The 13,889-nt window shown below is 37.0% G+C and overlaps 1 protein-coding gene and 1 pseudogene across 1 annotated transcript; both read left to right on the plus strand.

The window, feature by feature from the left end:
* Nucleotides 1-5,983: 5,983 nt before the first annotated feature.
* On the plus strand, nucleotides 5,984-7,981 carry LOC146721778 (uncharacterized; annotated as a pseudogene).
* A 1,099-nt stretch (nucleotides 7,982-9,080) lies between these two features.
* Nucleotides 9,081-9,804, plus strand: LOC146721779 (uncharacterized). Its single transcript, XM_085486288.1, has one exon. The coding sequence runs from the start codon at nucleotides 9,096-9,098 to the stop codon at nucleotides 9,777-9,779; it is 684 nt and encodes a 227-aa protein (XP_085342414.1). The 5' UTR covers nucleotides 9,081-9,095; the 3' UTR covers nucleotides 9,780-9,804.
* The last annotated feature ends 4,085 nt before the right edge of the window (nucleotides 9,805-13,889 follow it).

Below are 13,889 nucleotides of genomic sequence, written 5' to 3' on the forward strand. Positions count from 1 at the left end.
AAAGAACAAGAAAGAGGATAAAAAGATTAGAGAAGTAAAATTAGCGTTACAGACAGAAGATTGGAAGGCACTGAAAAATTCGCGGTATAAAATAATAAAAGAGGAATTATGTATTTACAACAATGTATTATTAAGAAATACACGCATAGTTATACCCGAAACGTTGCGGAGAAAAACGTTAGCGTTAGCACACGAAGGACACCCAGGAATTGTCGCGATGAAACAACGGTTACGAAGTAAAGTTTGGTAGGAAGGCATTGATAAAGACGCTGAGAAATTTGTTAAATCGTGTAAAGGCTGTCAGTTAGTACAACGTCCGATGGAACCACCACCAGTTAAACGGAATCAGTTACCGGAAAAAGCATGGGAAACAATTGCGATAGATTTAATGGGTCCCTTTCCGACAGGAGAACATTTGTTAGTAACTACCGATTATTATAGCCGATACATAGAAGTAGCAATTTTAAAAAATATATCGGCGAAAGTAATACAAGGAGAATTATTCGAATTGTTTGCGAGACACGGATTACCAAAGATAATCGTGTGCGATAATGGTCGCCAATTTACAGACGACAAATTAAAAGAATGGCTAAGTTCTTGCGGAGTAAAAGTCACACACGTAGCACCATATTGGCCGCAAGCGAACGGGGAAGTTGAAAGGCAGAATAAAAGTATCTTAAAAAGACTAAAAATAGCGCATGCGGAGAGAAAAAATTGGCGTAACGAACTATTAACATTTTTATTGATGTATCGGTCAACACCACACACAGTTACAGGAATATCCCCCGCAGAACTATTGTTTAAAAGAAAGCTAAGAACGAAAATTCCGGAAATTAACGATAAGAGTGAATTTGTAGAAGCAGAAATTAGAGAACGCGATAGTTGGTTAAAAGAAAAAGGAAAACAATATTATGACAAAGTAAATAGAGCCAAAGAATGTGATTTAGGTCAAGGAGATCGTGTATTAGTTAGGGCACCAAAGGAAAATAAACTAAGTCCAAATTTTAGTCCGGAAGAATATAAAGTAATAGAACGAAAAGGAAATTCAGTAACACTACAGTCAGGGGAAGGAAAAAAGTATAAAAGAAACTTAACACAAGTAAGAAAAGTCATAGATTTAGAAAGCGAGGAATCAGAAAGCGAGAAAGGAGTGGTGGAGGATAAAGAAAAGGAAAGAATAGAAAGGGATCAGGAAAGAACAGAAAGCGATGAATCAGAAAGCGTAAGAAGATCACAGCGCGAAAGAAAACAGCCGGAGCGTTATGGCAATTATAGGGCATACTCCATAGATGATAATTAGATGTAAGAAACATATACTGTAAGCGGTTAGCATTTTAAGGAAGAGAAGAGATGTAGTGTATAGATACGCTACTGAGCGAGAAGCGTAAGGCGCACGCGTAGAGGTACACGCGGCAGAAGTAAGCTAGCATGGCTACGAGACGGACACGCGCAAAAGCATATAACTCTCTCTGTATCATATCGTGTAAGAGTAAGCAATAAAGACGTACATATACCTATATACAAGGATACTACAGTAGTTAATAAATTAAATAACAGACTATTATATAATTTTATTAAATTTTATTTAAATGAAAATAGCACACTGATGATTTAAAATTAAATAAAATATTACATAAAATAACTGTTTTTATTTTACACAGTTGTTAAATTATAAATTTCAATATTGCACTTACATTAAATATCAATTTAATAATAAATAACTATAACACGATAATATTAATTTAACATTCAAATAAAAATTTAATTTAATTTTATATAGCGAATATAATTGTTATGTAACAAGTATATGTATAGTGTTCTTGATAATAAAATATTTAAATGTAAATCAAACATTCATTAATTTCTTACAAATTTCAAATATCAACAATTAAAATATCAAATAATACTTGTAGTGTTACAACTATAATGTCAAATATTTATGTCAAATTTTTATCTAAATTTTCACAATTATGTCCAATTGTCAAATTACAAAAGCTGGATTGGAGCTTTGTTTTAGCCAAAAAATATAAGTGGCTACCAAACCTGAAACAAAATATTTTTATTAGCTTATTTATTATTTACATATATTAGCTTATTTATTATTTATATATATTAGCTTATTTATTTTTTATATATATTTGTCTTATTATGTGAAATATTTATTATTAATTCAAATAAAAAATAAAATAATACCTGAATATGCTATATTTTGCTCATATATATTCAGTTGGATCATATATATTCAACGATAAAAATCAAATATCAATCCACTGTAAAAAAAAATTAAAATTATATTAACACATAAAACTATTTAAAATTATTATTTTATCTTTAAAACAAATAAATTTTTATATTATCTATATGTATATGACAATGTATTTAATAGGTATATATTATATATTATCAATTGATATTATTTTGTATTTTTAGCAAATATTTTGGCAGTGATATCATTTCTTTTCAAGAATATAGTAACAAATATATTATATAAAAAATATATGAAATGGTAATACACATTTGATCTTAAGTGTAGTTATAAAGAAAATCTCAAAGTCAACTTTCAAATTTTAAATGAAAACTCACATTTTTATTTGATATTTTTCTATACCTTATCTCGAGAGCTTTTCAAAATATTACAAAAAAATATTTTTTTATTAAATACTTTTTTTAGTTATAATATTTTAAACAGTATTTTGACATAAATTACAAAATATCTCGTGAAATGTTTAATTTTGTGTAATTTTAACATTTTATATATACATAATATTATATACATCGTATACTTAATATTTTATGCACATGAGACAAATCAATTAATGTAAATAAAATATAGTTTTTTCTTTAAGACAACTATATATATAATTTTATTGATCCCATCCTTTTTATACTATATCTTGTATAAATTTTATACAAACTAATTAATATAAATTTTACATAAATTTTTTAAAAATTACATACAATATTAAATTTATATAAAATTTATATACATTGTTCAATACTGGTTTTATATATATAAACTATACACGTACACACGCACGCACGCATGCACGCACGATTTGAAATGGAATACCTCATATATTTACATATATATATATATATATATATATATATATATTATATATATATATATAATATATATATATATATATATTATATATATATATAATATATATATATATATATATTATATATACATATATATATACTTTAAATATATTTAAATTTTCCAATACTCAGCATATGTATTTTAAAGTTATATATTTACATAATCAATTATTAGAATATAACAGTATTTATATTTTTAAATGCGATTTTGTATTTTCTTTAATGATCTTATGATATATTATATTTCAAAATAATTTACCTTATTGTTATTATATCTGTCACTTCATATATTATTGAAACAAATAATTTCTTTGCTGCTCGACGAGAAATTTTCAAGAATTTTTAAGAATTCTTTTAAGGTGTAACGATATCTATAACCTTTTAAGTTGTCACACACAATTAGAGTATGTAGTGTACCTACTATTTATTTTCAAATCAATTGCTACCAATCTTTAAAACTAAAAATTTATTGTGCAATAAGTTGACATGTTCAGTTGATATTACATTTGTCGTAGAATAAATTTTTCAAACGTATTAATTGGCTGTAGCATAGAAAAATTTTCGAATCTAGACATTTTATTGGTCCATCAGCACATGCATAATAAAATTCAACCAATCAAATTCTTTATACACTTACATTATATGTCATGCAAAAGTGTGTGCGGCGGCCTTTAATGCTATCGCACACAAATTGCATAAACTGCATATGCATAGCATAAGACCTTATGGACCAATGAACATCGAGCATGTGATTCAATGCTTGATGCTCATTGGTCCATAAGGTCTTATGCTATGCATATGCAGCTTATGTAATTTGTGTGCGATATCCTTTAGTCCTAATAACGATGGTTGCTATGTAACATTGTATCATGGTAATGTCATTACGCATATATTTTAACATGTACATCGCTACGTAATGATGGTAACATCATCGTTAAAAGTAACAGACATCGTATAATTCATTTAGTATTATTAATTGTGCATAAAATTGAAATATTATTATAATTATTATATAAATTTGATTCTTTGTGATTTATTAAACTAAACGGTAAATATATATGAAGTTATATGAATAATTTATTTATACTAATTACAATTATATAACTTATAATTAAATATGTGCTTAAATCTATCTTACAATTAAAATATTGTATACATATATTGTATATTTCGTCTTATAGTCACTTAATTATGATATTTCAAAAAAATTTTCGCTAAATATTTGTTACATATATTAATTACAACTTATATTAATTATTTACAACTTATATTAATTACAACTAAACATTTATATATTTGCTAATATAAACTATTACAAAAAATTATTTTACAATTATTTATATTCCAATTGATTTTTGTTAAAAATATTTATATTATTTGTCTTAATAATAATATATTCTTATAAATATATATTCTTACTATATAATATTAAATTTTAGTTGCTATTTATATTTTTATTTTAAAATTGCGTGTGTACGTTACATTGAAATATTTTTTATTTAAAAATTCTAGGATAAAGCTACAAAGAAAATGGATAGCGAATCAGACATTTATCGTGAGTTGTGTGATAATCCAACATTATATGTTTCACCAAGAGAACTTTTCGAAGTTATGTTACCTAATGATGGTACAGTGTAAGTTTAAAAAATTTTTTAATATTTAATTTTTTATTCATAAATTTTTTATTCATATTTATTACTTATTCTCACTATTTCAGTATTATCGTCAAATTTGTAAAATTCTGTCAGTTTAAGAATAAAATTATATAATAGTAGGAATACTAGGGGGGTTCTAACCCGGGTCCTCTGAGGGGCGGCGGGGCGGGGGGGTTTTCGGTGGCGAGGGGGTTATGACGTCACGCGGGCGGGGGGTCTTATCAGCAGATAAGCTTATCTATGTTTATAAACAAAAGATAAACAATATCTATTACTAAGGGCTGCCGACATTCGGGGGGGGGGGGGGTTGCGTTTCTTCTCTTCATACGTTTATGTTTATAAACAAAAGATAAACAATATCTATTACAAAAGGGCCGCCGACAATCAGGGGGGGGGGGTGCGTTTCTTTTCCTCATACGTTTATGTTTATAAACAAAAGATAAACAATATCTATTACAAAGGGCTGCTGACAATCAGGGGGGAGGGGGGGGTTTGCGTTTCTTCTCCTTATACGTTATCTGTATATTTCTAAGAAATATAATCAAATTCTAAGAAGGGCCACCGCTTGGCATACGCCGACAATCAAGGGGGTTGCGTTTCTTCCCCCATACGTTATCTGTATATTTCTAAGAAATATAATTAAATTCTAAGAAGGGCCGCTTGGAGCCGAGCGCCGACAATCAGTTCTCTGAAAATCTAAGATAATCAAATTCTAAGAAGGGCCACCGCTTGGCATACGCCGGCAATCAAGGGGGTTGATACATGATCTATACGTATATTTCTAAGAAATACCAGCGCCGATAACCAGCGGCTGCAGGAATTTATAAACAAAACAAGCGCCGAAAATTTACGTCATCTAAATTTTTCTCGTTCGTACGTTGACGAACAAAGGGTTGATTGGGATATATAACGAGGACCGATGCCGCTGCCGGGCCATAGTACCACTGGCGAGCGCACGCTCTCTTCATTCAAGATGTTTGTCATGCTATCAAGTGCTTCCGACATTCTCAGTTTAAGTGCCGAACAGTTACAATATATTCCGAAGATTGTTTTACTACAAAAGTGTGGATATTTCGTAGAGCATTTGTGGGACAAGCTTCCAGAGCATATCAAGACGGATCCGGAGGTTCAGACATATCGTCGCTGCCTCGAACATTACAATCGGCCGTGGATGCGAACGCATATTGACGGTCCAGCACCGATGATCAGAGATTGCAGCGAATGTCAGCGAAAATAGGCTGAGGTTAAAAGTGTGAAAAAGTGCCAGACATAAAAAATGGAGAACATTGAGCGCGACCTGTTGGAGCGTTCCCGCCAAGTCGGCACCTTGGGCGAATATTTCGGATGGCTGCAAGAGTGCGAAGAATTTATCGAAGAGCTGGAAGAACGCAGCCGTGCCAAGCGTCCGCGTCTCTCAATTGGACATAGGCAATCTCTCGTGGCGAGAATAGCGCGACTCGAGGGTGCGAAGGTGCGCTTGCAGAGACAGTATGTCGGTGAATCCATGTTTAGTGGTGGATCCATACCTAGTGGCAGCGGCGGCGGCAATAACGCGCAAAGACTCGTTTGGCGCGAGATCGATACGGCGTTCGATAGCCGTATACTTACCGGTGCGGTAATTAACGTCGACTATATCGAACCGCGTCAGTTTTTGGAAAATGCAGCAGACATTGTAGTCGAGAACATGGAGAATGTGCTGCAGAGACACATCAGTGTAAAAGTGAACACTGTTTTCAACGGCGAATTTGTGTCCGGTGACAAGCGTGCCAATAAAAGTATTAATACGAGAAACTTTGAACTCTTTCGCACGTCCGATGTACGCGAGTGGTACGAGCGCCGCGTAATCGAGCCCACGCTAGCATCGCTAGAAGAGTTCCAGGAACGCGATAGCGGCTGGGCATTGTCGCGGATAATAGATTTGACAGTAAATATCAACAAATATAATCCTATGCGCGCTGGATGCCATGTCAAATTACCGCAAAAAATTATGGTAAAAAGAGCGGTTGTTAATGTGCTATCAGCGGACAATGCGTGTTTCGCATGGTCAGTAGTAGCCGCTCTGTACCCCGCTGAAAGACATATGGAACGAGAATCCTCCTATCCGCATTACACCACAGTGCTGAATCTCCAAAACATTGAGTTTCCAGTGACTGTGAATCAAATTAAAAAGTTTGAACTTGCAAACGACATCTCCGTGAATGTGTACATCATCGAGAACGAGAACATCGTCCCGTTGCGTCTTTCGGAAAGAAAGAAGGACAGGCACGTCAATCTGCTGTACGTGGAAGACGAAAACAGCGTCGGGCATTTTGTTTTGATAAAAAATCTGTCTCGCCTCGTGAGCTCACAGCTGAGCAAAAAGAAATGTAAAAAATTTATATGCGATTGGTAAGTATATATATATTTATTACACGTAAATTATATTTTAATTAAATTTTCATTAAATTTTTTATTTTTTACAAATGCCTACATTATTTCGGAGCGGTGGATAAATTGCAAGCGCATACGGAAGATTGCGGGAAATTGAACGACTGTGCTATTCGGTTGCCGAGCGACAAGGACAAGTGGCTCAGCTTCGACAACTACACGAGGAAGGAGCGGCTGCCGTTTGTAGTGTACGCCGATCTCGAGTGTGTTTTGGCAAAGACCGAAGATGCCAAAAATTATCAACACCATCAAGTGTTCAGCATCGCGTACTATGTACAGTGTTCGTATGACAGTTCGTTGTCCGCGTACAATTCCCGCCGTAGTGTCGATTGCGTCGCATGGTTCGCCGAACAGCTTAAAAATTTAGCAATCCGCGTAAAAAATATTTTAACGACCAATGTCCCCATGGTAAATTTAACGCCTGACGAGTGGTTAAAATTTCGCACCGCGACGCATTGTCACATTTGTGAAAAACCGTTTGACGAAGACGATACACGCGTCCGCGATCATTGCCACCTCACCGGACGGTACAGGGGTCCTGCGCATTCAAATTGTAACTTAAATTACAAAGAATCATTTTGTATCCCTATAGTCTTTCACAATCTGTCCGGCTACGACGCACATTTTATTATCGAGGACATAGCCACAGCGTTCGAAGGGGAAATCGAATTACTGCCGATAACAAAGGAAAAATATATATCATTCTCGAAAACTGTTAGATTGACACAAGACAAAAATGCAAAAAATTATATCAAATTACGCTTTATCGATTCGTATAAGTTTCTCAGTGCTAGTCTCGACAAATTAGCGTCATTTTTGGATAAAGATAAACTAAAAATTTTACATTCGGAATATCAAAATTTAACTAGTGAAAAATTCAATTTATTGACACGAAAGGGTGTCTTTCCATACGAATACATTGACTGCGTGGACAGATTACAAGACACACGTTTACCGCCGCGCGACTCATTTTACAGTTCCCTGCCCGGCGACACAGTATCCGAGAGTGATTACGCGCACGCCGAGACCGTCTGGAGCCGATTCTCCCTTCGAACGCTAGGCGAATATAGCGATTTATATTTAAAAATTGATGTCTTGTTATTGGCCGATATATTTGAGAATTTTCGCGATAGTTGTATAAAAAGTTACGGACTCGATCCCGCGTATTATTATACTCTCCCCGGATATACATGGGACGCCATGTTAAAACATACAAATATAAAATTTGAATTATTAACAGACATTGACATGGTAATGTTTGTCGAACGAGGTATACGCGGCGGCCTTAGTCAATGTTCAGGCCGATACGCACAGGCTAATAACAAGTACATGCAATCGTACGACCCATCGAAACCCTCATCGTACCTAATGTATTTCGATGTAAATAATTTGTACGGATGGGCAATGTGTCAACCATTGCCATATGCCGATTTTCGGTGGGTCGACGATATATCGAATTTTGACGTATCATCTATCGCGTTCGATTCGCCTATAGGCTATGTTCTCGAAGTAGATTTAGAGTATCCGCGGCATCTTCATGACGCGCACATTGACCTACCGTTTTGCCCGACGCGCGATAAGCCGCCCGGCAAGCGGGAGTATAAACTCCTCGCAACGCTTTACGATAAGAAGCGCTACGTAATACACTATCGTAATCTACAGCAGTGCACGCGCCACGGGCTACGCATAACAAAAATATATCGCATACTACAATTCACGCAGTCAGCGTGGCTTCAAAAATACATCGAACTCAACACACAGTTTAGAACACGAGCGAAAAACGATTTTGAAAAAAATTTATATAAATTGATGAATAATGCGGTATTTGGCAAGACGATGGAAAATGTGCGCAATTATGTGGATGTAAAATTATTAACAAAATGAGACGGACGGTACGGTGCGGAGGCAATGATCGCTAAACCAAATTTTCATAGTACTAGCATATTTTCGGAAAAATTAGTTGCCATAGAATTACGCAAACTCGAAGTTAAAATCTACAAACCAATCTACGTCGGCATGTGCATACTCGACGTATCAAAAGTATGTCTTTATGAATTTCACCACGAATACATGTCACCGCTCTATCGTGACAATTGTAGAGTAATGTACACCGACACGGATAGTTTAATATATCAAATTAAATGTCATGATGTCTATGAAAATTTGAAACGTGATATCGCTCGATTCGATACCAGCGATTACGCCGCGAATAATGCGTACGGTATACCGCTCGCGAATAAAAAGGTGCCGGGTCTGATGAAAGATGAGAATAACGGCGCGATAATGACCGAATTCGTCGGGCTTAGAGCAAAAATGTATGCTTTGCGGGTGGATGGTAAAAAGGACACTAAAAAGGCAAAAGGTGTCAAAAGTAACGTCGTAGCGCGTAGTATAACATTCGACGATTATACGCGTTGCCTTAATGACGAAATTGAAATGACGCGTCAGCAGTCATGCATAAGATCGAAATTGCATAAAGTGTATACCATCAGCGAGACGAAAATTGCTCTAAGTCCTTACGATGACAAACGGTATGTCGTACCTGAGTCGACCGACACCTTGCCGTGGGGACATTATCGAATACCATTGTAAATAAATTATATTGTAAGGACGTATTAATGAGAATTATATATTTTTTGTTATATATTTCATATATTTCATATGTTATACAATATATATTGTTATATTGTACAATGATTGAATAAAATACATTAAATAACATTGTTTTTATGTATCCAAGAGTTGTGCGAACTGTCGAATCCCAGCCATTTCACATAAACCTCGTCACCCCTCCTGCGCAGTATTTTCTCCACGAGGTACACATCCGGATAATTTGCACGATGCAGCTCATGCTCGTAAAACGCTCCAGCGATAGATGTCTTGCGATAATCCTCGAGTAGATATGTTACGGCATAAGTATGCTGCACTTTAACAATCTTAAACACCTCGGTTGTCCAATTTGGCGTGTATCCCTTCTCGAAAAGTTGTTTGTACTTGCTGACGCGTACCTGATCACCTACTTTGAACTTTGCCGGGCCCGCGATTTTTACACGATTGTACACGGTAGCCAAGAGTCTTTCGGCGATCGCGGGGGTAACGTCGGCGGGTCGCATACCAATCGTTCGATGCTTGCGTCCGTTGTAATCTGATACGAGACGTGGCAGCATGTCGAACCACTTGTAAGTACCATTCAGCGTAAACATCTTCCACATGTCGTTCTTTAGCGTGCGATTGAATCGTTCGACGACCGACGCCTTCAATATCGAATATGTAGAATAGTGATTAATGTCATGTCTTCGCATAAGTCGTTGCACATCGGCGTTGTAAAATTTCTTTCCGTTATCGGTTTGCATGTTTTTCGGGCATCTCTTGCTATCCCGAATTATCTTGGCGATTGCGTCAGCTATCTCGCTTCTTTTTTTTTTTTACTCTTGGGGGGGTCCCGGGCCCCCCCTATTTCCCCCCCCTCGATGATGGGGAAAAAATGAGTGGAACCTCCGGGGTTTAAAAAAGGGGGGTAGGGGCCATTTTCGCCCCAAATTTTTTGGCCCCCGCCCCCAATCATCGCCCCCCCCACTAGACATTCTTCGAGGGAAATTTTTTTCTCCCCCGCGGCAACTCTTTTAAAACCCAAATGCCGTTTTTCCCCAAAAATTTTTTCTCTTTGTTATTTTCACTATTCCTTTTTTCCCCCTTTTTTTTTCGGGTTTTTTTTGGGGGTTTGTTTCCCCGTTTTTTCGGGGGTTTTTTGGTTTTTTTTTCGTTTTTGGGGGCCCCGTTTTTTTTTGGGGTTTGGGGGGGCCTCGTTTTTTTTGGGGTTTTTTTGGGGGTTTTTTCGGGGTTCGGCCTTGTTTTTTTTTGGGTTTCCCTTTTGGGTTCGTTGTTTCCCGGGGGGTTTGGGGGGGGTTTTGCCCCTTTTTTTCGGGTTTTTTGCGTTTGTGCCTCTTTTTTTTTGGGTTTTTTTCGGGGTTAAATTTTCTTTTTTTTCGGGGGTTTGTGCCTCGTTTTTTTTGGGTTAAATTCTCGTTGTTTCCCGGGTTTTGTCCCTTGTTTTTTTTTCTTTTTTTTTGGGGGTTTTTTGGGGTTTTAAAAATTTTGGGGTTTTTTTTTTCTTTGCCTTCGTTTTTTTTTCGGGGTTTTTTTTGGGGTTTGGTTTTTTTTGGGTTTTTTGGGTTTAAAATTTTCCCTTTTTTTTGGGGGTTTTTTTGGGGGTTTGGCCTCGTTTTTTTTTGCTTTTTTTTTGGGGTTTTAAAAACTCGTTCTTTTTTTTTAAAATTTTTTCTTTTTTTCCCGGGTTTTTTTTTGGGGTTTTTAAAATTTTCGTTCTTTTTTTGGGTTGTGCCTCTTTTTTTTGGGTTAAATTCCCCTTTTTTTTGGGGGTTTTTTTTTCACTTTTTTTACCACGTTTTTTTTTGGGGTTTTTTCAAAATTTTGTTCACCACGCCCCTTGGCCCCCCCCCGAAAAAGGGGGCCTACCATCAAAACCCCCTCCCCCGCCCCCTTCCCCTTTTTCCCTTCGTACCCCCCTTTGGGCCCCCCTTTCCCCCCGTCCCTTACCTTTTTTTCCCCAAACCCCTTTTGAGTTGTTGATTACCCCTTTTTTTAAAACCTTTTTAAGGGGCTTGTTCGTACCCCCCTTTTTGCAACCCTTTTTTCTATCGAAACCCCCGATCGAGCGGTCGCTTTCCCCCCCCTTTTCCCCCTTTGTTCAAATTTTCTCTTTCCCCCGGGTCTTTTTACTGCGGTTCCGGGTTTGGCCCACGTTTTTCCCCATTGTTTTTTGGGGTTGGGCCCCCCGAAAACCCTTTTTACTGTTTAAAAAATTTTTTGGGAAAAACCCCTCGAGAACCCCTTTTTTAGACTTTTTACAACTGTTTATAGGGGTTTTCTGAGAAAAAACCGGGTTTTTGATTTCTGGGGTTTTGGGGTTTTGGGGAAAAGCAAAAGCTCTTTTTTTCCCCATTTTCCCCCAAAGCTCGTAAAACCTTCTCAAAAAGCACCAGCTTCTCATCTGGCCCCCTTTTTTTTGGGGCCTAAAAATTTTTTTAACCCCCTCTTTTCCGGTCAATTTTTTTTACGAAAAAGGGGGCCCCCCTAAATTTTCCCTACCGGGGAATCTTGGGGCGATCTCGCGTCCCTAATCTGTACGACGCGAGCAGCTTTTTTTTCGCACGCAAAATTTTTTTAAACAAACTATACCATTTAAAAATTTTTAACCCGGGGGGTTTTTTCATTTTCCCCCCCTTTTTAAAATTTTAAAATTTTTTGATAACTTTTTTTTTTTGCTTTGTAAAAATGTCAAAACGATAAAAGAAAAATTTTCCCGGGAAAACCTTTTTTTAAATTTAAAAAAAGGGGCCCCCTTTCCCCCGTTTTTCCCCGATAATCGCCCCAAATCTCGTTTCCAAACCGTTGTTTTTTACTTGGGGGGGGAACATCGACCAAAACGTAGGCCCCCCCACAACCCCGTTGGGGTCGTCCCATGGGACGTAATAAACTTAAATTTTTTGGGTTTTTTTGTCCTAGCGCCCGGGGGGGTTTTTCCCCCCCCGATTTTGGGGCTTTTTTCCCCCTTTCCCAAAACCCCCCTCAAAGGTTTGGGGTTTTTTTATTTTTCCCCCCTTTTCCCCCTTTTTTACTCTTTTTTCCCCGGGTTTTTAAAAAAAAATTTCGTTTTTTGGCATTTTTCGCCCCAAAAATATAAAGGGGTTTTTAAATTTTTTGGGGAAAACTTTTCCCCCCGGTAATCCGGGCTTTTCTTTAAATAAAATCGTACAATCCCGGGGGGGGGGGGGGGGGGGGGGGTTTTCCCCAAAAAAACCCCGTGTCGCCTATGTTATATTGTCTCTTTTTCAATCGGGAAAAAACTTTTTCCGTTTGCGTTTTTTAATTTTTTTTTTAAATAGACCCCCCAAAACCCTTAAATTTTTTTTTTCTTCTCATCGGGGCCCCCTGAAGGGGGGCCTTTTACTTTTGTCCAAAAAGGGCCCCCCCCCTTTTTTGCATCTTTTTTCCCGCCCTTTCCCAAAAGATCTTAAAACCCCTTTTCAAAGGGGGTATTTCGGGGGGGGGTTTCGCGGGGGGTTTTAAAAAAATTTTTGCCCTAAGGTTTTGGGAAATCACAGGTTTTGCTTTTTTTTTGGGTGTAGATTTGCCCCGGGAAAGAAGGGGGCCGGGTTTTGAAATATCTATTTTCTTTTTTTTTTTCCCCTCCCCCCCCCTTTATATTTTTTAAAGGTTTTTAAAATTTTTTTCTCTTTTTGGGTTTTTTTTCCCCCCCCCATCCCCCGGGCTCGATCTTTAAACCCCGGGGCGTCCCCCCCGGGGGGTTGGGGGCCCCCTTTTTCACCGAAACGTCGCGTTTTTCGCAATCTTTTGAAAACCGGCTCGAAAAGGGGTTTTTGGGGGGTCTTGACGGTTTTTTCATCATCGATTTTTCCCCCGGGTTTTTTAAGGCGGAAATTTTTTGCGGATCAAATTGGGGCCCCCCTTTCCCCCTCCCCTTTGGGGAAATTTTTTTAGGGCTCGCGAATATTTTCCCGGGGGCGGCAGAAAATCTCTCAAAGAGTTTTCCCTCGCCGGGAGGATTGTTGGGACGACAAATTTGGGTCTGCGGAATCGCGAACTCTTTAAAAACCTTTTTCCCCGAAAGGGCCCCCTTCAAAAACAAACCCTTGTCTACACAATTCCAAATTTTTTGCC

This window comes from Nylanderia fulva, unplaced genomic scaffold, assembly GCF_048542155.1.
Source record: "Nylanderia fulva isolate GAGA-0341 unplaced genomic scaffold, ASM4854215v1 Scaffold413, whole genome shotgun sequence".
NCBI classification, from domain to species: domain Eukaryota; kingdom Metazoa; phylum Arthropoda; class Insecta; order Hymenoptera; family Formicidae; genus Nylanderia; species Nylanderia fulva.

Excerpts from the sequence above, each read along its gene's own strand:
- LOC146721779 (XM_085486288.1), top strand. The coding sequence starts at position 9,096 with ATGATCGCTAAACCAAATTTTCATAGTACTAGCATATTTTCGGAAAAA.